At 52.7% G+C, this 23,602-nt stretch overlaps 9 protein-coding genes across 9 annotated transcripts; 3 read left to right on the top strand and 6 right to left on the bottom strand.

The window, feature by feature from the left end:
- Positions 1-1,065: 1,065 nt before the first annotated feature.
- Positions 1,066-3,426, top strand: BO95DRAFT_366728 (serine/threonine/tyrosine protein kinase MPS1; the record flags this gene model as incomplete). The annotated part of the gene is made up of 1 exon (XM_025582759.1): positions 1,066-3,426. One exon carries the CDS (start codon positions 1,066-1,068, stop codon positions 3,424-3,426), a length of 2,361 nt encoding a protein of 786 aa, XP_025440621.1.
- Positions 3,427-4,272: 846 nt separating this feature from the next.
- On the bottom strand, positions 4,273-5,846 carry BO95DRAFT_444432 (rRNA-processing protein NSA2). Its single transcript, XM_025586884.1, has 6 exons — positions 5,782-5,846; positions 5,700-5,710; positions 5,101-5,643; positions 4,822-4,972; positions 4,704-4,762; positions 4,273-4,645 (listed from the first exon to the last, which is right to left on the bottom strand). The coding sequence occupies exons 1-6, from the start codon at positions 5,782-5,784 to the stop codon at positions 4,627-4,629; spliced, it is 786 nt and encodes a 261-aa protein (XP_025440620.1). The 5' UTR covers positions 5,785-5,846; the 3' UTR covers positions 4,273-4,626.
- Positions 5,847-6,003: 157 nt separating this feature from the next.
- BO95DRAFT_444431 (mitochondrial 54S ribosomal protein bL21m) lies at positions 6,004-7,089 on the top strand. The gene has a single exon (XM_025586883.1). It carries the CDS (start codon positions 6,099-6,101, stop codon positions 6,801-6,803), a length of 705 nt encoding a protein of 234 aa, XP_025440619.1. The 5' UTR covers positions 6,004-6,098; the 3' UTR covers positions 6,804-7,089.
- Positions 7,090-7,388: 299 nt separating this feature from the next.
- On the bottom strand, positions 7,389-9,352 carry BO95DRAFT_483433 (GMC family oxidoreductase; the record flags this gene model as incomplete). Its single annotated transcript, XM_025590293.1, has 1 exon — positions 7,389-9,352. The coding sequence occupies exon 1, from the start codon at positions 9,279-9,281 to the stop codon at positions 7,389-7,391; it is 1,893 nt and encodes a 630-aa protein (XP_025440618.1). The 5' UTR covers positions 9,282-9,352.
- Positions 9,353-9,672: 320 nt separating this feature from the next.
- Positions 9,673-11,103, bottom strand: BO95DRAFT_515770 (VOC family protein; the record flags this gene model as incomplete). Its single annotated transcript, XM_025591775.1, has 1 exon — positions 9,673-11,103. One exon carries the CDS (start codon positions 11,101-11,103, stop codon positions 9,673-9,675), a length of 1,431 nt encoding a protein of 476 aa, XP_025440617.1.
- Positions 11,104-12,242: 1,139 nt separating this feature from the next.
- BO95DRAFT_184591 (aromatic compound dioxygenase) lies at positions 12,243-13,510 on the bottom strand. The gene is made up of 3 exons (XM_025580894.1): positions 13,117-13,510; positions 12,589-13,062; positions 12,243-12,534 (listed from the first exon to the last, which is right to left on the bottom strand). The coding sequence occupies exons 1-3, from the start codon at positions 13,405-13,407 to the stop codon at positions 12,259-12,261; spliced, it is 1,041 nt and encodes a 346-aa protein (XP_025440616.1). The 5' UTR covers positions 13,408-13,510; the 3' UTR covers positions 12,243-12,258.
- Positions 13,511-14,653: 1,143 nt separating this feature from the next.
- On the top strand, positions 14,654-18,009 carry BO95DRAFT_474669 (Zn(II)2Cys6 transcription factor; the record flags this gene model as incomplete). The annotated part of the gene is made up of 12 exons (XM_025589809.1): positions 14,654-14,767; positions 14,830-14,863; positions 14,929-15,019; positions 15,077-15,258; positions 15,322-15,780; positions 15,839-16,281; positions 16,337-16,482; positions 16,529-16,549; positions 16,600-16,678; positions 16,732-17,005; positions 17,065-17,233; positions 17,303-18,009. The coding sequence occupies 12 exons, from the start codon at positions 14,654-14,656 to the stop codon at positions 17,841-17,843; spliced, it is 2,553 nt and encodes an 850-aa protein (XP_025440615.1). The 3' UTR covers positions 17,844-18,009.
- Positions 18,010-18,848: 839 nt separating this feature from the next.
- Positions 18,849-19,181, bottom strand: BO95DRAFT_184572 (uncharacterized protein). Its single transcript, XM_025580893.1, has one exon. The coding sequence runs from the start codon at positions 19,079-19,081 to the stop codon at positions 18,890-18,892; it is 192 nt and encodes a 63-aa protein (XP_025440614.1). The 5' UTR covers positions 19,082-19,181; the 3' UTR covers positions 18,849-18,889.
- A 99-nt stretch (positions 19,182-19,280) lies between these two features.
- BO95DRAFT_367000 (putative C6 transcription factor (OTam)) lies at positions 19,281-21,558 on the bottom strand (the record flags this gene model as incomplete). The annotated part of the gene is made up of 2 exons (XM_025582772.1): positions 19,281-21,039; positions 21,125-21,558. The coding sequence occupies 2 exons, from the start codon at positions 21,556-21,558 to the stop codon at positions 19,281-19,283; spliced, it is 2,193 nt and encodes a 730-aa protein (XP_025440613.1).
- Positions 21,559-23,602: the final 2,044 nt, after the last annotated feature.

The raw sequence follows: 23,602 nt of genomic DNA, 5'->3' as shown, positions 1-23,602 counted from the left end.
AAATCCAGGCTTGCACGGAGAAGTCGAGTCCCGTGTGCAATAAATGTGGAAAAGTGGTCTTGGTTGCAGTAATCATTTGTATGATGCAAATGCTGTAGTATGCATATACAAATTTTGAAGCAAGGTCGATTTTTTCTATTTGCACCCTGGCCCCCAAAGATCAAGTTCATGGCCAAAGAGCCTAGTAAGTAGCTAGGCATCTTCTATTGAAATTGCACACATGTGAGGATGCTCATAATTAAGACTGTCCAGACATCGAAATTTTCTGCAGATATATATAGTGCCTGCAGAAGTGTCATCTCCACATCCACAAGTCCAAGTATGAGCAAAGATCTCGGGTATGCAGATGTAATTGAACAAGCATATAAGGATATTAAACCGCTATGGTTATTGGTTTACAATAGGAATGACACAATGCCCAGACCCTTGATGATGCGGTGTGCAGCAGGGCCAGTGCATGGCCGGTGATGCTGATTTGCGGGCATTTAATATGTATCATTCACCGCGTTTATATATGTAGCTAAGAGTGCAGGACGTACTTCGCTCCTCCGACTCCATTTGCATTACCACGAGATCGAAAGGAGGTTTGATGCAATTTACCGTACTACAGATGCAGGCTGTATCGATGCTGCCACCAAATTGCATCGAAATTGTATTATTGATGCAGTGTATTGTAGTGTGTGTGTACCGTGCAGAACGCAGACTGCAGCGGCAGCCGATTGTTGTTTGGGGGCGCGATTGCCCGGGGCAACGGGTGAACCCCACGTGACTTGGGTGCTCCCAGCCTCGCGCATTACGGCGCAAGTTCCATGTTTCCAATGTTTCCATGCCAAAAACGACGACAAAACACCAAAACTACCCCGACCTCCGACCTCGACATACTAACCCCTCACAGCAGGCACTTGGATCGTGCTTCTGGGAGGAGCCTAGGCCCGGACACTCTCTGGTGGACATGTCTATGCGACTTTGTCCCCAATTGTCATGATGGCCTCTCCTCATTCCTCCTCAACAGCAGCAGCAGCAACGTACAACACCCGGCTGCAGCGCCAACCTTCCTCCCGTTCAATGTCCCGCGCCGCGTCTCGCTCAGGATCCAGACGGACCTCACCAGAAGTGCGCAACTCACTCGCCTACCGTCACAGTGTATCCGCTGGGCAGTATGCCGCCGGCGACAGCTCGGATGAGGAGGTTCCCGAACCCAAGTTCAGCGCGTCCGTCAAGGCCTTACTCGACGAAGACGGACTCGACCTGTCGCCGCGCTTACGCAACAAAAACCTGGGCTCGGCAGGTTCAAGCCAAGAGAGGCGCTCGCGCACCACCTCGCCCCTTGAGCAGTCGAATGGAAGCCCCGCGCCCCGGGTGGTTCGGATCGCTCCCTCGCTCAGCGGCCGGAGAGAAAGCTCGCCGTTAACACAGACCGAAAACGCCGAACATAGCGAACGAAACCACGTACAGAATGATTTCATTACGCCCGCACCGCGCACACGGAGCGTCCGTATCAATGCATCGCGCAGCAACACCCGGTCGCCTGCATCCCTGTCGCCGTCCCAGAGGCGATCGGCCGAAAGGAGCTACATCGACGACCAGGAGCATGGGAGCGCGACACGCTCAGGGGAGAAAAGCTACGACGATGACTATGCTCCGCGGCTGGGTACCGCATCCGTGCTCCGCACGCGAAACATTGAAGATATGGGCATGCACAGCTCACTGCGCGTCAAACGGGTCGGCCGACTGACCGGTACTTTCCTCAATGGGCCTGCGCGGAGAGGGGTATTACGACGCCAGAGTGAAGAAAACGAGATCCGAGAGACCGATTATGATGAAAATAACGATAACGACCACTACCACTACAAGAATACAGCGAAATCCTCCTCCCCCAAAGTCTCGTGGGCCGACCCGAGCCCGCCGACGAGAAGCGAGGAACGCCGTGACCGACACCGCGACCGGGATGTCATTGGCGACGGCTTATTTTCCAGATCGTCTTCTCCGAAGTCGTATGGCTCCCACTCCAAGTCCACCCCTGGCTCTTCGTCGGAAATGTCATCAAAACCGTCGAGCGCCAAGGACCAGCCGGCATTCAAAGTACCTCCCCCGCCAACGTTACCTTCGAATCGTGACCAGGAGAATGAGCCACCACCGACCTTCAAGCGGGTCAAACCGCAAGGTTTCAACCTGCTTGACAAACCTGTGGTCTACGAGGAAGAAAAGAAGGAGAAGGAGAAGGAGACGCCCGCAGACCGGAAAATCCTAGCCACGCGAAGCAACAATACCCCTCATCGACCAGCTCCGCCTCCCCCCAAAATGTCTGTTCTGGAAACTGCCACAGCTACCGGTGGAGCAGCTACAGCATCTCAGTCTCGCAAGAAGCGCAATCAAGTTTCAGTGAACCACAAGCCTTTCACACGGCTAGATTGCGTTGGCCGTGGAGGAAGCTCTCGTGTCTATCGTGTGATGGCTGAGAATTACAAGATCTTTGCCCTGAAGCGCGTTAATCTCGAAGACGTCGACCCCGTGACTTTGGCCGGTTACAAAGGCGAGATCGATCTGCTCAAGAAGCTTGAGAACCTGGACCGCGTCGTGCGTCTCTTTGACTGGGAGTTGAATCAGGATAAGCACACTTTGAGTGTACTGATGGAAATCGGTGAATCCGACCTTGAAAAAGTGCTTACTTATCGACTGAACGCGGAGGATGCACGATTTGATATCAATTTCACCCGTTACTACTGGAAGGAGATGCTCGAATGCGTGCAAGCAGTACATGACTACAATGTCGTGCACTCCGATCTGAAGCCTGCCAATTTCCTGCTTGTTCAGGGCCGACTGAAACTCATCGACTTTGGTATCGCAAATGCAATCCAGGACAACACCGTCAACGTGCATCGCGAGCAGCAAGTGGGAACGCCGAACTACATGTCCCCCGAGGCTCTGATTGACTCCAACGCCTCCCTCGGCTTGCCGGCAAGCGTGGGGAAGATGATGAAGCTGGGTAAACCCAGCGACGTCTGGAGTCTCGGATGTATCTTGTACAAGATGGTCTACGGCCAGCCCCCGTTCGCCAAGATCGCCAAATACTACGAACGTATCCTGGCCATCCCGAACCCCAACGTGAAGATCGACTTCCCCGGCTTCGCGATCGGAGGCGTCCCCGTACCCCCCGGTCTGGTTCGTACCTTGAAACGATGCCTTCAAAGAGACCAGACCCTCCGGCCCACTGTCGAAGAGCTCCTCAGCCAGCGCGACCCCTTCCTATACCCCGACGCGCAGCTCGAGGTCGCAGTCCCCGTCACGCAAGATATGCTCAACCGGATTCTGGTTAATGTGGTCAACCACTGCCGTGTCCGCGGCATCCCGAAGGACGAGGAGCTTGCCGCCTGGCCGGCCGGTTTCTTTGCCAAGATCAAATCAGCCCTAGAAGAGGGTCCCTAGACTAACCCACACCCGATTGATCGTGCCCAGTGGTTCCCTGTCATACTCTCTGTGTCTCTGCATACATACCCTCTCACATAATTCCCTATGTCCTCTGATTGAAAGCCCCCGCACTTGTTTGGTATATTACCCATTATCTTGATATCCTGATTGAACCCGGCGTTGTCTAGTCCACCATCACCACAGATTGGGGTGACGGTTGCGACCTTTTTCTTCTTTCTTTCCTCCATCTCCCTTCTCTTCTCTTCTTGTTTCCCCTTATCCCATTCTTGGACCAACCCTTTCTTCTCGTTTCCTTCTTCTTACCCTTTGCCCCCACGCTTATTTTGGATAGCAACCAAGCACTGGGACGGCTTCCAGGGGTGATTTTATTATTGTGTGTGTCTGTCGCGCTTTAGCCCTGTTTGATCGTTTCTTATATCTGGTTGGGGTTACCATTGGAAAGCTCCAGCAGCAAGAGAGCATGGTGTATTCGGAGTTGTTTGTACTAGGTTTACAAAGATCTTTCTCTTCGTCTTCAATAATCTGGAATAGTATGGTTTCCCTTCGTTAATATTTTACGAGCTCAAGACACTTGTTTGAATTCTCTCTTCGATGGGTGCATTGCATTGTGTTGTATGTTCTAGATACAAGTTGAGAAATGTGTTGGTGTCCATAGAGGTGGTGCAAGAACTGGTAGGAGAGGGAGTGTGATTGCGATCAGCTTGTATGGGTTTCATGATTATTCTCTTGATCCAGAAACCCCATAGCAACGAGGCCGACGAGCGACCTGTCAACCTGTTTCAGAGGACCATAAACTGTTACTGAGGTACTGTACTACTTGTAAACCGCATTTCCCTGCAGCTCTTAAGTCTCCGAGTTGACTTTCGAAACGATTGATTGAGTATCGATTCATCAACTGGAGGATAAATTCGTTTTGTGTATCTAGCTAACTACTATGTATATATGTTGAGGTACGATTCAAATAACGGGAATCTCTTTTCAGGAAAGATCGATCAGAAGAAACGAGCAAGCAAGCACACTTTGCGCGCCACTAACGCCACACACACCCCAATGAGAAAATTCACTTCACTTGAAGCACAAACGCAACGAGACGGTACGATGGAAAAAGCACAAACCGACGCAGGTTATAGGAAAGACGGGGAAACAGCCGTTGTTGTCATGATCGTTGACATGGGAGGGTGAGAACGGGGTTTTGATTTAGTTGAGGAGGACGGCGCTGTGAGGGATGGTTAGGATACGAGGGTTATGAGAGGTCGAGAAGGCAGGGAACTAACTTGACAGTACCGTCGAGGTCGGGGTTGTTGGTGACCTGGGCATATTTACCCCAAACGACCTGCTCGCTGTTAGATTTGGATCTCGCATGCACAGAAAAGGAGGGGTGTGGTAGCTTGCCTTTCCGGAGGTGGTGACGAGGCCCAGCTCGGAGACGTTGACTTCGAGCACGGTACCCTTGGTCAAGACACCCAGCTGAGTGTAAAGAGGGTTCTGGGGGTTCTTCTTGACGGACAGGATGGGGAGTTGGACGGTGACACCGAGCTCAGGGCTGAGAAGATTGAAGATAATAGCGTTAGTATTTAGCGGAAGGTGTGCTTGACAAATCCCCGGTCGGTTCTAAGTGGCGTTCGAGAATCGAAACGACACACAAGCGATAGGAAGAGGGAGAGAACGTACTGCGTGACATTGGCCTTCTTGTAACGCAGACCCATGGGGCGGATGAAGCGCTCGTACTTGACGGGCCGACGGGTGAAGTCATTGCCGACGAAGGTGGGCTTGGTGATCATGCGCTTCCAGGACTTCTTGTGGGTCTTCTTGCCGGTGTTGACGACCTTGAACATCTCCTCCTCGCTGATGCCCTTGACCTTGGGCAAGGGGACGGCGAACTTGGCGGCCTTCTCGTTGCGCTTGTCCTTGATGGCGCTGGACAGGGCCTTGGCGTTGGTGGCCTGCGAGCGGTCGAGCAGGTACTGGGGCAGGGGCGTCTTGGAGGGCTCCTCAGGGGCGGAGGACTTGACGTTCTTCTCCTCCTGGGCCTTGATGCGCTTGCGCATCTGGATCTTCTCCTTGTGGCGCTGCTGCTGGTACAGCTTGGCCCTCAGACCGCGCAGGTTCTGGGCATCCTTGGACTGCTGGTGGACCTCACGGGCCTGCTTCTTGCGGGCGCGCTCATCGTGATCGAGACGCTTACCGTGCTGTTTCGTCCAGCGTTCGATATACCTGTTTTCATGGTCAATGATTTTTTCGCCGGATGGCTCGAGAAAGGTGCGACGAACTCGTTCTGAGGCTGTTCATTGTGGAAGAATAAATCGTTAGCAGAAAATCCCTCAGGACAAAATCGAATCAGCAGCAACATACCATGTTGAGAAAGCGGCAAAGGCCAACGACAAAATCAACACAAAGGGGGGAGGTCTGATAGCAAGCAAGCAAGCCAGCAAGCAAAAAGGGAAGGATTGGATACAAAAAAGTTCGGAGAGGGAGGGGCTTGGCGGGCCGACCGATAATAAGTCACGTGGCCCAACTTTATCGTCCCGTCCGGAATTTCTCTCTCCTGTGGAAAGAAAGCGCTTCTGGTTTGCTGGATCGGTTGGTTGTCCCCATTGACCAAAAAGCAGGGAACAATCGCTATTGCTTGCCTTCAAGTGAGCCTCGTCAGATACACACGACGATCAAAAATGTTCTCCCGCACTGCCCTCGCCAGGGCCTTCGCCATCCCGACAATGGAGCAACCATGCGCCGCCGCCGCACGCTTCTCCGTCGCCCGGGCCTGTCTTCACAGCAGCGCCGCATCACCAGCACCAGCACCAGCACCAACAACACAAACACAAACACAAACAACACACCCCGAATCCCCCCTCTCCGCGACCCCACGAGCCCAAACCTCCACGCCCGCGCCCACCCCTTCCTCCTCCACAATCGACTTCAAAAAACCCGTGGCCCCAACCTTCACCGCGCCGCTGCAACTCACGCCGACGCTCCTCGCCCAGCTCCCGCAACTCACCACCCAGCAGCCGCACTACATCATCTCGCACCTGCACGACCGGCCCTACCTGCTGACGCAGGGCGACTCGATCCGCCTGCCCTTCCTGATGCCCAAGGTGAAGCCGGGCGACATCCTGCGCTTCAACCGGGCGTCCGTGCTGGGGTCGCGCGATTTCTCGCTGAAGGGCGCCCCCTACGTCGATGAGCGGCTGTACGAGTGCCGCGTGCGCGTCGTGGGCGTCGACTCCGAGCCCCTCCGCGTCAAGGAGAAGACGAAGCGCCGCCGGCGGCACGTGCAGATGATCCGGAGCAAGCACAAGTACACCCTGCTGCGGGTTATGGATGTCAAGATTAAGACCGCGGAGGAGCTGTTGCGCGAGGGGGCGGTCGTTGCTTAGGAGGAGTTCCTACATCGTGATGAGGGACTCGAAAATTGTTACTTGCGGGTTCGGGATTTTTTGGGTTGGATGCAGTGACTGTTCACATGGGGCTGTTGTTGGATGGGAAAGGGAGACTGCCAGAGTGAGAAAGGCGAAGACTGGGCAAGAGGTGGATGGTTAAGATGGTTGGAACCTGCAATTGCGAAGGATTATGTACAGATAGAAAGTGGGTGTCTGTTTCCATGCACCAAATGGTGCACTTGTATTGTATCTCATAATTGGGTTTTTCGAATGTTCAACGTGCTTTTCTTCTTTATGTCTGAGGACGGGGTAGATTTGAGACTCTCACTCAGCAGACAACGCAGATTCTTCTGGTGTCGACAATACCCAACCAATGAAAGCAATGCTACGGATTTATGTCTCCTCGGGGCCCGGAGTGATTAGCCATGAGTCAAGCATTGACTACGGCACCCTCCGCAGCATGATCAACAGATGGGCTACGCTTAGAGACTGGTGTCTAGGAAGGGTCCAGAAGATCTTTTAAGAATGGTTTATATACAAAACCCCAAAGTCGGCACACGAGGGCAGTCCACCGCACCACAGCTATGAGCTGGAATTAATGCTTGCTTGCAGTACCTCATCTGCAATCTTCTCAGCCAGGGCGTAGACAGTTGCCTGCGGATGACCCGGTGGCAGGAAAGGAAAGCTGCTGATATCAACAACCCGCAGGCGTTGCACTCCAAAGACTCGGGCCGCATTGTCGATGACTGCCATCTTATCGTCCTTTTGTCCCATCTTGCACGTGCATGAGGCATGGTTGATCGCCGACACATCTTGTCTGAGGAACTCGCGCACCTGATAATCCGTCTCCACTTCGGATCCTGGCACGCACGTTTCCAGGTCGATAACTCCAACCTCAGCAAGATGGGTCCAAACCTCACGACTGCGCCTGAACGCTTGGATTGAAGTATTCATGTCTCTTGGGTCAGCAAGCCACTGTGGATCAATGATTGGCGGCGTGGACATGTCTGGACTGGCTAACGAGACCATTCCGCGAGAGAACGTAGCCTGAACTATTGATCCCATGGCAATGGTGTAGTTTCCCTCAGAAGCATCGGTGCCTCGGCTGACGCCACTAAGTGCCCATTCAAGCTCGGGCCAGTCCTCGGGAAAGTCTGCAAGACTCTTGAGATTCTCCTCAGATAGCTGGGAACGATATTGCTGCGGCAGCTTCTCGAAGCCAAAGTACCCGGGCCCTACGATTGTCAACGGCCCTCTGGCGTTCTCAATATATTGTCGGACATGCAGTTGGTCTGATGCCTCTTCGGTCACCAAAACAGGCACCATCTGCTCGTTCACACGGCACGTTGTAATCACGACAGGGTGATCTTGCATGTTCTTACCGACGCCTGGGAGGTGGCTGACACAGGGGATGCCATATCTAGAAAGTTGTTCGCATTCACCAACACCAGAGACCATGAGCAGCTGCGGAGACTGTATGGGTCCCGCTGATACTATCACCTCTTCGCGAGCCCTGAGGTAAAAATCGAGGTTTGAGGTCCCAAACGTGCCGGCTGTTGAGACGAGGATCTCGGAAGCGGTCTTGTCTCCGCCGTTGAACAGTATCTTCTGGGCGAGCGTGTTCTTGTAGATTGTCAGCCCGTTCCCACTGTCGAGCGCCTCTTGCAGAAAGCTGGACTCGGATGAGGAACGATGGGCATTCTTCGGGTTGATAGTTCGGCTCATGAATCCAGAGCCTAGCAGGCCGCCACTGTTGAATTCAGTCTCTTTGAACCCAAGCCCAACGGTCAGAACTTTGCGTATAGTGTTAGCCAACGGGTCGATCCAATTTCCCGACGAGACTTCAAGAGGACCGCCGTTCTTAAAGGCGTCCTCATTATGCAGAATGTCATAATCACCCCAGATGGTCGGGTCCGGCGGAGTAAAACGCACAGACTTCTTGTACCACGGCAGCATGTTCTCGAAGGTGTAGCTCTCGTCACCCACTTCTTCTGCCCACTTTTGCATGCTGCCCTTGGTGGGGCGGTTATAGTTCATACTATTCTGAGCGGAACTGCCTCCTAGGAGCTTGCCGTGCGCACAGTGGAAGACACGGCCACCCAGGACTTGCTGTGGCTGCGTCTTGAAGCGCCAGTCGTTCAATGGATGATACGCCTCGGGGGCGTCCCCGCAAAAGAGCCCTCGGGCGTACGCAGGGACGACGGACCAGTTGCCATTATCGATCTCGGAGAATCCACCCGCTTCGACGACCGCTACGCTGAATCGTTCACTCTGGACAAGACGACTCGCGATAGTCAAGCCAGCAGTTCCGCCTCCAATAACGATATAGTCAAAGGTTGCGTTCACACCGGGTGTGCCGAAGGAAGTTCCTAGAAGAGGACCTCGTCTTCCATAGTGGAAAAGATTGAGGTCTTGTTCTTCCTGGGCGAAGACTGCAGCTGCGAGACCGAATAGAAGCCAGGAGGAGGTATGCATGGCGGACTTCTTCGGATCAAATGGTAGTTGTTCGGAGGACTAGTGATGGAGGATCTTAGTGATAACGATGCTTGGAGGACATTCGAGGAAATGGATGTCGGATAACGATGCGATCAGTGAATGATATGCAAGAGAAGAGGGTATGAAGAAGAAGAAGAAGAAGAAGAAGAAGAAGAAGAAGAAGAAGAAGAAGAAGAAGCACTGAGCCAGGAGAGGTGGAAGAGGATTTGTTGGCAAGAGGGGAGGGAGTTGCAGTAACACGACATGTTTACCCAAAAGGGAAAGAGGCAAGGTCTATATGCCTTGGCTAATGACACAAGTATGAATGATTACTAGACTATTAACATGTATGTACTAGACTGTACTGTACTGTACCTTCACAAACCACATCTCACTCCGTAATCTTTTCTAGTCCCAGTTGCACCCGACACTGATCCAGACTATCACTTTGCATCCGCGCATACAAGCTGAACTCATCTGTCGTTGGGACTCCCAGCATCCGGTGAAACCCATCCAGATCCGGCTCGGCCTCCATAATCAACCGTTTCGACTGGGTCGTGTTCCCCAGGTTGGAGTTGAAGATGCCCCCCGCAGAGAGCGGCAGGAAGTCCTCATACGTGATGGGCTCATACTTCAGTACTCCTTCTCGCAGAAGCTGGGATACGCTCGCGGTTCTCAGCCCGCTCAAGCCCTTACTCCCCTTCGGAGTGACATGATAGTAGAAAAACGCCAACTGCTGCGCCCACAATTCACCCAACTCGTCCGGAAACCCTTGAAAATGTCTTTCAAGAAGGCTTTCGTATTGCGCATCTCCGGTTCCGATTTCCATCTCTGCAACCTCAGTATTCACTGCCGCTAGAATCTCATCATACAGTTTTCTCCCCTTGCGCGTGAGCGCAAATCCCCGCTGCTCGACTTCCCCAAATCGCGCGGTATGCGAGCCCTTCACATAATCTCCATGTCCGGTCCGGAAGAAGACTGTCTCTTCGCGGGCCTTGAAGCTCGTCTGTCGTAGCAGGATTGGACATTTTCGTCTTGGGGGCCCCTCGATGCGCTCCTTGGCCGGCATACCCGCCTCCCACATTCTGGACTGCACGGCATCAATATTGAGCGTCCGCGGCGTTAGGTGGTTGATATGGCAACTGGGAAAGGAGACAATATCCGCAATGAGGGGATGTTCGGCTTTGAGGGTCTGGTACTCGTCCAGTGTGACGGTGGCGTGGGAGTGCCAACGGAAGGTTTTGAGGGCTTCGGCTATGAGCTCTTGACCGGCTTCAGGGGTGAATGGGGTTGGTTGTTGTCGGTCCTCGGCGATCTCAATGAGGGTCTGGAGTCGGTCTGTGAAGATGGAGCGTTGGGAGAGGGCGCGTTCGGCAAGGAGACGTGTGCGCGGGGTGAGGAGATCCATGCGGAGGACGGTGGTGAAGACGCGGAAAGGGTGTCTGGATAGGGCTTCTGAGCTGGTAGGTCGGAAGGCCGTGGCGTGCATGGGGAAGCCGGCGAGCGTGAGATCGTAGTAGCCGACTGGATGCATGCCCATGATGGCAAACAGGCGGCGGATGGTGGTGAGTTCTTGAGCAGTACCCAGTCGGATGGCGCCATGGCGTTCGACGCGGTGGCGTGCGGGGAGGATCTCGTCCACGTCGGTGAGATCATTACTTGAGCGCTTGGCCTGTGCGATGATGGTTTCTGTATCGGCTTGGTAGACGAGGTCGACTAGATCGCCGTAGAGAGGAACCTCAGTTTTGTACATCTCAGAGAGCGCGTGGCAGAAGCTGGCCCGGAGGGAATCCTGGCTCCATTTCTCAGTTGATGCTGCCATGGTTGAGGTGAGTCGGATCGCGCTGACTCTTAGAGAGGAAGCAAGTGTAAAGGAAGCTTGTAGATAATGGGGCAAAGGCTGAGTAAATAATCGTCGTCGGTACATGAATGATAAACACAGGCAAGCGCTGGTTGGTCGAGCTTCTATACTAGGTTAGATAAGATAAGAACTGATCAGTCAGGATGAGCAAGCTGCCAGGTGGACACGTCGACTTACCATGCAGCTCACATTTAATATACCCATGCCTCGTGGAACTTCAACATGACGTTCATACCAGACCGACCAAGTCCATCACCATCACGTACACTTCATCCGCATGACCATGCACTGTTGCAAGTCATCACCCCGATGCTCTCATACATTGCCGTGTATAGCCGTCTTGTGCCTGAAAAGCATGTCTCGGATACTTCATCCGTCGGAATCCGATTGCCAGCCCGGTCGAGTGACTGACAGACTGACCCATCGGATGGAGACTTCGGAGTCTTCTCCGGACTTAGCGGGGTGCCGTGGAGGGACTGTGGAGAGCTGTGGGACGAAGACAGAACCGGAAGAATGATATGTACTCAAGCCAATCGGAGTGCAGGAACTAGGCATCTTTCCGTCGGATTAATGAAGGGTGTTCAAAGGAGTATTGATTGCATTGTATCGAGTATAAGATGAAAGTGGCTGAGGCGACGAAGTCGGTACTTCGCAGCTGCGAGTGAGAAGGCGGAGAGACGCAACTACCTCAGTTGCATGATAGACAATCTCTGTGCTGTCAACATGTTATAGTCATGCGACCAAACAAGATCGGTCTGGCCCTTGCAGCATTTTTGTAAAAAGTACTATGACAAATGAGGATTGGAGGTGTATGTGATGACTCTGTTGGCAACGCATTGGACCAAAATTGTGAAAGCATCAAATCTCAGTAAATGGGGGCAGCCTTCGCGAGGAAATGGGCTGCATACACCGAGAAAGAACCAATTGGGTCACCTTATGACAACCACACCATCTACATTCTGCTGGAGACAGAACTACTCTGATGCTCGGTATTGGTATTTGTGTATGCTCATGGATGAGGAGTTACATTGAGTGGTCTTGTGTCATTGCGCTGCCACTGTTGTACCATATATACGTACGTTAACTTAGCGTGTTTTATACCTAGTGGCTCGTGGTTCAATCCTCCGTCTTGCGAGTCAGAGGCGGGCTCTTCTTGACCAAAATAAAGTCCTGTTCCAGAAGCCAGAACCCTGTTGACTCCGTGCCGTCAATTGTCTTGGTGATAGGTGTCACGTTGTGTTCCTGAGCCAAATCGAGGTCCTCACACCAGTTGTAGTCCACAATCAAACTTTTCTTCACCCCGAACACGGTGTCACTCTCCACAAAGTTGCTGTCTCGAGAGTACAAGGCAGTGATCAGCTTGGTGTACGCGGGGTGTTCGATCATAAAATGCTATTTTATGTTAGCATGCATCTATGCACAGACTCTGAGGTTGAATGGTCTAACCATGTGAGCGGGGCGGAACCAATGCCGCTTGAGCTTGCGCAAGAGCTCGCCAACGGGGCCGTCGTTGGAAATTGGATAGGCCACGGGCTTTACACAAACAAAAAGGAAGTGACCCTTTTCGTCAGAGAGGATTTTCCCCCGGCAGTTGGGATCGGCGTTTCCGTCATACTCCAAGTCGTACACTCCGTTGCCGTCCGTCTCCCAGACGTCAATTAATGCCTTCGGTACATTATTACCATCTGTATCTTTGATCCAACCACGTACAATCGTGGGCTCGCCGGGAGTACCCTCTGTAAAGATCGATTCTCCGTATTGGAATGAATGCGCTTCTTCGTCATGGAATGGACCCAGCACAGAAGACTCGGTAGCTCCGGGCACAGCAGGATAGGAGAGGGCGTCAACTAGCGCGGAGATCCCCAAGATATCGGAGAGAAGCACAAACTCGTGACGGACATCGGTCGAGATTTGTCCGACCTACAGAAGGCGCTGTTAGGCTATAATATGACTCGGCAGAGGACTGTCACCCACTTTGGTCAAAAACTGCCATGCTTTCTCCCATTCATCAAATTGCAGTCCAACGTCTCGTATGTAATCATGGGCCGCTCGAATCAACTTCAGAATGAGATATCGGAGTCGCGGATTGTCGCACATGGAATTGATCTTCATCACATTTTCCGTGATATTCTCTATTGTCAGGTCGAGCATTGGAGGTAGATTAGCCGCGATTTCCTCTGGCGTTGACGCGGCCGCCCATTTGGCCCGAGTTCGGTCGCTCAGTCCCTCGACCGGCGGAGCTCCGTTCAGATCTTGCTTAGACATTGTGAGACTCAGATGCGGTAGGTATAGAAACGATTGGGGATGGTTCTCGAACTGGACAGTCGCCGAGGCGTGGACGTCTTTCTCTTATACTTCGTCTGCCTCGCAACTCGCCTCGGCTAACAACATTTTGATCTCGAAAGGCTCAAAACACACAATCTCCCCGCATCAGACTAATGCGGGGCATAAACCACTTGAGACTTGGAACGTCACTCCAGGTGTTTGCGCCGGTAACTGTATCTTGGGTGTATGCCGCTCAACGAGATCCGTCGGGGCGGAAGGATAATGCGGAGGTGGTTCCGACGGAGGAAGCCGTGGCGGAGGAGCAAGACTTCCAGCAACCAATTTAGCATTGAGCGACCGGCATCGGTCTGCGCAGGGAGTTCAAAGCATGATCGACGATGCTGGAGCTTGGTGATGCAAAACACCTCGGCGTAGAGATCAGGGATTGCACGCGAGTTCCGTATGCCAGTATTCGTCAAGTTACTCCGTACTCTACATTCCTTTCCATTACCGAAGCTCAAGCAACTTAGCCCAGGTACTGCATCAACCGTCAATAGTTCTGGTTTTGTTGACGAGTCGTCATTCTGCAGCATAAATAGAAGCTCCCTTCCGCTGTCAATGTCGGGTGGCCAAGGCGGAGCATACCATGACGTATAGTACGAATGGCCAATTTGTCCAAACAATAGGCATCATGATTCTTCATTTTGAACTTCTTTCGACTGCATAATTGCGCATCACGATGCAGATCTGGAGCATGGAATCACATATCTGCAAATCCTCGCATATGTCATCATGCTCGTAAGAGTGACTTCTATCACCAACCAATTGTAACGGACGATTTGTCGATGGCAGCAAATTGGATAGATTTAGGAACAATGCGGAACCCATTTTTCGTAGCCTACCAGCATCGAGTACTCAATAACAATTTCCGAAGCCTCTGCGAGTTGTGAGAAGCACAAAAGGAGTCAACCCCAGACCCCGCGTAAACCCCGGATTCCCAATCTTTGACGGACGTGCTCGCCGTCAGTAAGCTTGGCCGGCATTATCGGGAAATTGGCAATCCGCGACCGGTGGATCCGAATGTCGAGAGCCAATCTTATCTAGCGCATCTCTAGTGTGGAGCACATGTCGTCGGAGTCAGCTGAAGAATCCAATAACTACGGAGTACCTTACCTAGGTAGCATCGTCAACAGGAACCCAAAGAGATCAACAACATTGACTGGAACTGCAGTTCAACTGGTCAGGGATGGAAGGCGGAGGGGAAACTGCCTCGCCGGTGACGGCCAAATTGCGCGCTTCTCGCCGACGCCCGCCGCGCGCTTCCCGTGCCTGCGAGACTTGTCGAGTCCGCAAAACCAAAGTAAGAAACTCCTGTTTGTTCGTCCGTTCGTCACATCTCCCACTGACTCTCAATAAACATAGTGTGATCAAGCTCAGCCTTGTTCGTATTGTGCCTGTATGAGACACTGCAGAACCAACCCCTCTGTATGTGAGCGACACGGTTAATCATTTGACTCTCAGATCATTCGCTCGACTGTTTGTATAGAGCTGCAGGTCCCAACGAGAACTCGTCTATAGTAAAACGCCAAGCGCAGATTCGCGAGGCTCAGAGGTACCTCTATGCTCCTTGTTCTTTCTTGCTATCTTCGGGTTCTGACCTTAGATCAAGACAGAAAACCAGACCATCACCATGGCCAGATGTCGATCAGAGTCGTTATGACAGCTTTCAGCACGTCAATTCCCCAGAACATTCCAGCAAAGGGATACCCCGCGTCCCTCAAAGTGATGGCAGTGCCAATGCTAGTTCGCCCGCCCATTTCACTCCCAAGCGCGATGATGACACTATGCCCGGTAAGTAGACTATGCTCTAGTCATTCATCTTCCTTGGATTGTATGCTCAAGAATGCTTTGCAGCCGCCACGCCTGAGCTAGTCTGCGACTCAGCCTCAAGAGATGGGTTGAGCGGTGTCAACATTCACACAAATGGCACAGAGTTCTATGGCAACTCCTCTAATTTGGCCTTCCTCGGCAACTTGTATGCACGAGCCCGTACCCAGGCAGGCATTAGAGGGTCGACCGTCCCTGATAATGAGCATACTCATGCTCTAATTGAGGGCCATACCGCGGCTTCCGACACAGTGCAAACCAGCAAAGATGGATTAAACCAGTTGACACCCAGCCCGACGGCAGACACGCAGTCGGAGGGTGCGCGTCCTACGACCAACACAACGCAGCTTTCTATCGTGAATTTGCTTTATAATCCAAAATACCCGAGTCAATCTCCTCTACATAGTGATGGGCAAAGTTCAATTGATAGCGGTGGAACCGCGAAGAATGTGGTGAGCTCCCAGAACACAGCTAAGGGATATACAGGTGAGCACAAACCAGCACTTAAGTCTTGAAGTCCCCAGTATCTAAAGTGGAGTTTCAGATACAAGCCACGAACATGATGTCATACCAATCATTGAGGGCCTACCAGAAGAGGCACAAATTGAAATTGAGAAAATGTTCATTGGAAGTTACTTTTGCAACAAGCATTATATACACCCTATGCTGTGCAAAGGCACATTCATGCAACGTTGCGAGAAAGAGGCCTTCGTGATAAGCAGGAGAACCAGCTTGTATCGGGAATCCTCGAAGTTCGCTGGGTTATACTTCGCTGTGGTCGCGTTGGGTGCGATTAACGCCAGTCCACATGAGACGGCCCTGCTAGACCATTATTGCAACTACAGCCCCATTCCAAGGAGAGCCAGAACCACAAGCAGACCATCTGTGTTAGACTTTGCTGATTTCTATTTTGGCCGTGCCAAACGGGCTCTGGGAGATCTATTCGAAAGCTGCAGCTTGGAGGGAGTGCAGGCGCTTCTACTCCTGGTAAGCTTTTCTCACTTTGATGGAAGAGAGACTCCATGCTGACCCATGTCTTCAGAGTGTGTTCTGTCAGAACGCTCTTCGACCGCATAGTTGTTTCATGTATAGTGGAATGGCGGTCCGAACCGCTGTAGCCATCGGACTGGCATCAGGGATGACGTCCTTGTCCCCAGGTATTCGCAAAGAAGGAATTCGGACTTGGTGGTAGGTAAGTCGTCGTCTTCTCATAGTACTTGACTGACAAGATTAGGTGTATTTATTCGCATGAGATGTAGGTCAGAATACCACACTCAAGATCTCAGGATTACTAAGAAAAGGCAGTGAGATGTGTTGCTCTTCTGGTCGCTTAGACAGCATGAAAGATCTGCAGTACTACCAAGTTCCCTTACCTATTTTGAAGGTGAAGTACTAGTGACAACCCATTGAAGAAATGTATTGACCGTGCTTACATAGGTAACCCCCGGCAACCTACTTGATGCCGATGCCGAAGACAATTATGTGGCAATGATTCCAGCAATGGCGGCGCTAGCACAAATCATGTCCGAGGCATCACGCCTCCTCTACCACTCTCCCAAGCGCTCAATGGGCGAGATGTCGCATATTGCCATAGATCTAGACAACAAACTGCTGGCATGGAAGTCTACTCTACCTGAATTCTTAGATATCGACGCCGCCTCGCTCAATGATACAGAGTGGGCCTTCAAACAGAAACTCGTGCTAAGACTAAGTACGCCAGACAATCCTAACCAGACTTCATCCTACCTTCTCAGAAGCTGATGTACCCAGGATATTACAATACCCGAATCCTGATCCACAAGCCTTTCCTCGCCGCATCAGCCTCCAACACCGAAGCGCCAAATATCCTCCAGCACCTGCATGCCTGTCTCGATGCCGCGAGAACCAGCATCAACATGCAGTACGAATCATTCATACACAGGATCTACATTCGTACCTGGTCAGTTCCCCTGGTGCCGTGCCATCATCCCACACCCTCTATCCACTGACCAACCCCTCCTGCAAAAAGGTGGTACAACACCTCCTACGCCCTCTACGGTGCCATGATTCTCCTCCACCTCATCCTCTCGGGATACCCCAGCATCCGCGACGAAGACCTCCTACTCGACGTAGAGAAGAGTCTCGACATCTTCGAATCGATGAACAACATCGTCGTCGCCCGTCGTTGCGCCGAGATGATCCGCGAGGTCCTCGAAGTCGCACGAGCCTGCGTAGCTCGACGTCGCACCCCCCACTACACCTTGTCCACTTCAACCGTGCCACCACCGCCGCCACTGCCAATAACCGGCCCAGCGAACCCGTCTGCTTCCTCACCTGCACCATTCGGCCTAGGCAACCCGCACACCCAGCAACAGCAAGCTGCCACAAACCCCACGACCAGCACAGCACCCGGCGTCGACAACGATTTCTTTTTTTCGCTGTTCAATCCCGACTCGCAGCCCAACGATGCCCGCGCCGAGATCCTGGCGAATCTGGTGGATCCCACCATCCTCGAGGACTTTGCGTTTGGGAACGGGGCCAGTGATTTTTCGTTCTTTCTTGGAACCTGAACCGGGACCGGAACCGGAACCTGGAGTTCTCATTAAGATGCTTTGGTGAGCAGCGGGAGGCGGGGATGCGTGTCTTGAGACCTTAAGACAATATCTACAATTACCCTGTATCTATTACTCGATTATAGACATCGCCGCAAGCTGCGCAGCTAGCACCACAGCCCCGAGCTCTAGATCTGAAGCCCGCATACCTAATCGAAGTGCCCAATCCCAGTAGCTTCGACGAGAAACCAGAATCCTACCCTCAGCAGACCTAATACAAACAAACCAAACCTCAATCCCTGACGGAACGTAGCCTAATGGCAAGCCCCAGCGCCTGCCTCAGGTATCCACGAGGCATCATCGAGCCCCAATCCGTCGGGGTTCGCCCCCACCCCCACCACCAATCCAGCTCGAATTTTCGGGCAAAAGAAATGTTCCAAATCAGGTACAGTGCAAACTACCTAGGACAGACACCGCTTTGGTCTTCCCTTCGGCAGCTGCAGTTCATTCATCTCAAACACGGTAGCTAGTAGTTCGACTGAGCCGTGACTATGGCATTTGAAACCGGCGGCATTTTGGACGCCGGCCCTGGTGTGCAAGAGGGGGAGGGGGCTGGGTGCAAAGGGAAATAGGGTAAATAGTACATTACAGATCAGACTTCATAACATAACATAATATGAATGGTACCATCACTGGTCGAGTTTCCTCCCTAGGGAACTGTATTTCGGTACACAAAGGCTAAATTGACCCCTAGCGTGGCTCTAAATCGCACAGACCACATCATCAGGGTATGCCTCAATGGCGAGCGGGTGCTATCAATCGGCTGGTGATCATAAGATGGGGAGAGAGGAATATATGCGGATGCTCTGCAGAGATGGGAAAGGAAGGGATTTCTCCAGGCCTAATCCACGGGTCACCAAAGGGGAAAGCACCAAGACGCCCGAGCCAGTCGGTGACCGGCGAGAGGATGAAGACTATGTTAGCCTCCCCATGATCTATTTCTAAAAAAAGCCTTCTGTACAATGTATCAGCTTTAAATCATGTGTTTGATCAATTCACACTTTCTATCTGATTGCCATCCAGTCTATGTCCATCCCATATCCTTCATGTAGGGGGGAAATAATGAAACCATATGTACAAATATAATGCGAGTGAGATGCTGGAAAGTCATCCACCCGTCCATCTAGGGAATTAGTTCGTAAACCAGCGGCATAGCCGTCATCAAGACACAAAGTGGAAAAAGCAAGAGGTATCATAGAAACAAGACCCCCCTCCTAGCAAGAAGACAAAACGCCAGAACCAAAAGAGACATGCAAATTCATCAGGGCATCACATAAGGGTTGGGGAAAGCAGACACAGAAAACACTGCTAGTAAAGCCCGGGGTATCGCGAATCTCCTTTTAGGGGGGGACATCAAAAAGAGAAAGGTGGGAGAAGAAGAAGGGGGATAGATAACTAGAGAGGTGGGATAGAAGAGTCTTGCAGGCTCTCATCACTGATAGAGGTTGCTGGAGATGCCAATCCCGAGATGACTGAGGAGGTGCCACCCAGACCACTGTCTGGAGCCTCCAGGATTGAGTCCTCCATGGCGCCCATGCGCGGGGGATTGATTGTCGTGGGTTTGGCAGCGCTGGTCATCAGTTCATCGATGCCAGGTTTTTCAGGAACGTAATGATCCAAATTGTTCGCGTTGTCCAGACTCTCCAAGGCAAACTCCAAAAACTCAGCATCCTTCTTGCTGACGCTCAGCGTCCAGCGGTATTCGCAGAGTCGCAGCCGATAGAATTCGGCTTCTTCCTTGGTTGGGGCGGAGATGCGAAGGAGGACCCCGAAGGAGCCGATCAGGGCAAAATTGGTCCGTGCCGTAGCCGGCCAGAAGGAGCGCAAGTGGGAAGGCCGGAGTCGGTTGACAAAGTCCATTGCGGAGATCAATCGCGTCTTGGCGGCGGAGCGACAGATGTGGGACAAGTAGGCGTCGGCGTTCTCCGGCGCCAGCGACCGCACAATGCAGCGGTGTAGGGTGATCTCCGTTGCGAAGTAGGCTAGGTGTAAGGCACCGTTGCGAGCGTTGTCCTCAGTGACGACCTCGAACAGATCGCCGCCCGAGTCCATCTTTAACTCCGACGGAAGGCGGCCAAACCATTCTTTTAACCGAATCTGGGCCGGCTTGGCACGTTCGAGAATCATCCGAGTCCGATGGTTTCCCGCCGCCTTGAATTCCTCAATCGCCTGTAAAGTATAGAAACGATCCAAGATGTCGGAGAGAATGGTGGTCAGAGCCACCATGTGACAGAAGGATAGCGGGCCGTGGCCGACGGGTGCATCGTCGTGTTGTGCTGAGGCAGCGAAAGCGTCGGTGAAATCCTGCTCCACCAGGTCCTGAACCATCCAATTGGAGGCGAAGATGTGAGACGGCCGTCCATGCACAAGCGCGGACCACTTATCCTGCATGTATAGGGCCCATGCCAAGCGTTTTCGGAGCCCTTTCTCCCATGTGTCCATCCGCCAATTAGAGCAGTCCTGGTGCAAGCCAAGCTCAAAGCCGGCTGTGACCAGCTGCGCAGTTAACGCGGCTGTGGCTAGGTTTGACCTCTGCATAAGAAGCAGTCCCGCCTGGATAGTAGAGATGGAGGCATAGGGAAGCGACTCAACCAAAAGCCGAAGGGCCGTGCTCTCCAAGCGGCCGGCATCGGGACGCCGGATGGTCTGAGACGCAGGGCCAACATCGACGAACTTCAAAGCGAGGACATAGACAGCAGAGAGAAGCAGTGGTGACAGGCCACTCCGGGCCCGATAGGACTGTCGGAAACTGTCTTCAAGGAGAACGGGGAAGGTGGGATGGACGTGTTCGAAAAACTTCTCCACTAATGTGGAGCCATAGGGAGCGACCAGGCCCTCGATGGCGTCCAAGGAAGCAGTGTGCGGTGAGTCCGCGGGCGATCGAGTGCTGACCACCCGCATGAAGGTGCCGTCGTCACTAAACTTCCGCACACGGGAGGCAGCCACAAACCCTTCTTGGTTCTGATCCAAGGGCAAGAAGTCCAGGAGGGCGGGCTCTAAGTCGGTGGTGAGGCCGATATGTTGGATGGAATGTTGCCAGAACGAGGAGGAGGAAGTGGGCAATTGATGATCAGGTTGGTGGTGAGGGAGGGTGTGATTCAAGGGTGGGCGGACAGAGTCGGATTTGGCCAGCACCGGGGGAAGGGTAGATAACCTGGCGGCGGGGATGTTGATTAGCTGAAAGTCCTACTATATCTCGAGTCCAAGTCCGAGATCGGCCGTGACCGGTGAAATCATACCTCTTAGGCGATCCCAGCTCCTCGGATTCGGTCTCGTCCAGTTTCCGCTTCTTCGCTTGCAAGTCGGCCGTGCCGGGGCGACTGGCCACCGCCAGTGTGAAGGTACAGTCCTGCCGGTGAAAGTCGCACGAATAACACTTGTTCACCATTTCGTTCATAGCACACCGGCTCTTTCTGCGCACGCATGCGTCACAACTCGACCCATCCCGACCTGGCGCGGTGACACGAGGGAGCGTTCCCACGGAAGATACAGGCGAGTGTGGCGTAGATAGAGAACCGGGCTGGGGGGCAGGTATTTGTTGGACTTGGGAGGACTGCGGGATCCGGGGACGAAGTAGTTGGTGGTCAGAGGAAGGGGATTGTTGGAAAGAAGCTGCTGAAGGGCCTGATGGGCCAGTCGTCGAGGACGACTGCAGGGTGATAACAGCAGCCATTCAGGAAGGCAGGAATGGGCAGGTCGAGCGCCAGGTAGGTGATAGGGCGATAGGCCAGCCCACGGAGATAGGTCCGGGGGAATACGGGGAGAGACAAGACAGGGGAGGAGTGGGAGGTGAGAGATAGGCGATAGATCGAGTGCCAATCTCACGAATGGTTGATCGCAATCGCAGATAGGCAGTAATAATGAGAATACAAATGATAATAATACTGCACGATAGCGACTCGGGGTCACGTAAATAGCACCGGGGCGACCCGGAACGTTCGCCGTCACAGGGCTCCGCAATCCCAGGGACGGAAGATCAATCTAGAGGGATGGCTGACTCGTAGTCAGGCCGGAGTAGTCCCTGTCTGATATCTGATCCCCTGTTAGGGAATTTATCTGGGGGGAATACTGCTGACGCCGTGGTGGTTGGTAGTGAGGATTCGCCTGGAGGGAATTGGTATTCCTTTCCTGCAGAGCGGCGGGCGATAGTTCAACGCACCGACCAATAGCTGCCGGGGCTTGACGGGGGGGCCAAGTACGAACCGCAGCGGAGAAGCTTATCAGGGAATTATCAGGGAAAATAACCGGACAACCAAGCAACGGATTGTAGGAGGGGGGCGACTGATGAAGCTAGCGGGGGGGGTCACAAGTAAAGTGTGGTAGAATAGAAAAGATAAAGAAGAAGAAGGAGGAGGAGGGTGAGTGGGTAAGAAAGTAAGAGAGAGGCTGAAGAAGAGCGTGGGAGGGAGAGGGAGAGACTGAGAGTGAGTTACAACAGGCAAGAGCAGCCAGCGGAACCGGAGCAACTCAATTGGGAAGGCTCGAGGGAGCGCCGGCGGGGAGGACAGGCAGAGGAACAACAACAGTAATAATCTTATTGAGACGATGGTGACGACAATAATAATGATGATGATGATGATGATAATCGAAATCGATAATCAATCATAGATAATCAGGGAGGATAGACTGAGCTGAGCTGAGAATAGATAGTAGGTAGGTAGTGTAGTCAATCACACTGTTCCTGTTTCGGATTCCCAGATACTTGGATAGTATAGTTATATAACTATAGCATCCACCAGGAATCCGGTTTCTTTCTTTTGCTCTTTTCTCCTGCAAAGCAGAAAACAGAGAAGAGAATCAATCACAGAAACGTCCCAAGGTGATGATGGGATTCTCTTGAATTTGCCGCCCTCCCCCCTCCCCCCTCCAGCCATGGGGAGTCATAATAATATACTGGCCATGACAGAATGACTCTGCGCAGCAAATCGTGGTAGTCATCAGGATCAATAAGAGAATCTCCGGATGAAGCGATCGATCAGCGAGGAGGGATCCGACTCTCTCCATCGAGAGCATTTCCCACACGTAACAGTAAGTTGTTCGCCGCCAGTTCCTGCGCCCTTCGACTGCTGGAAGCGATAAGCCGGGCGGGCGTGATTGGATCTGGTGGTCTGGGGGGGCAACCGAGGGGGACTTGGTATTACGTACTGGAATCCCTCTACCACCCCATGGAGGAAGTTGTGGTTGACCGTTTCATGGCTTGTGGCTAAAGGTTTAGATGTGATTCTTACTTGGTGTGATCAGAATAAATACGGTATCTACCAGGGCTGGGCAGTTGCTATGCCTTGTACTTATCTCCCAATTGATCAGATCTGCTTCCCTCCGACACTAAGCACTTAAGCACTTACGCACGAGAGCAACGCGCTGATGAAATGATGGGATTGGGACGGAGAATGAGCCGGGGAAAGAGGAGGGGGGATTGTGACTGGTGCGCCTGTCGGGAAACCTGCATTACTCAGCAGAGCCTCCAATCACATCATCCCGATAACGCTATCGAGACACCAATCAGACAGACTGTCGAGAACCCAAAGGGGGATAGCGGCAGACCGGCAACGGGGATCGGCCCTGCAGCGGCGGCTTTTCTTCCCCCACAGCCCTCCAGGCTTCGCCGGCCAGACGCCAAACCCGGCGACCAGACCAGTGACCAGTGATCACTGACCACTGACCAACAAATGCATGCGCTTGGAACTGCAATGACCAAAGGTACCTTAACTTAAAAC

The sequence above is a fragment of the Aspergillus brunneoviolaceus genome (assembly GCF_003184695.1).
Source record: "Aspergillus brunneoviolaceus CBS 621.78 unplaced genomic scaffold BO95scaffold_47, whole genome shotgun sequence".
NCBI lineage: Eukaryota > Fungi > Ascomycota > Eurotiomycetes > Eurotiales > Aspergillaceae > Aspergillus > Aspergillus brunneoviolaceus.
This window is presented reverse-complemented; position numbering and strand designations above follow the sequence as displayed.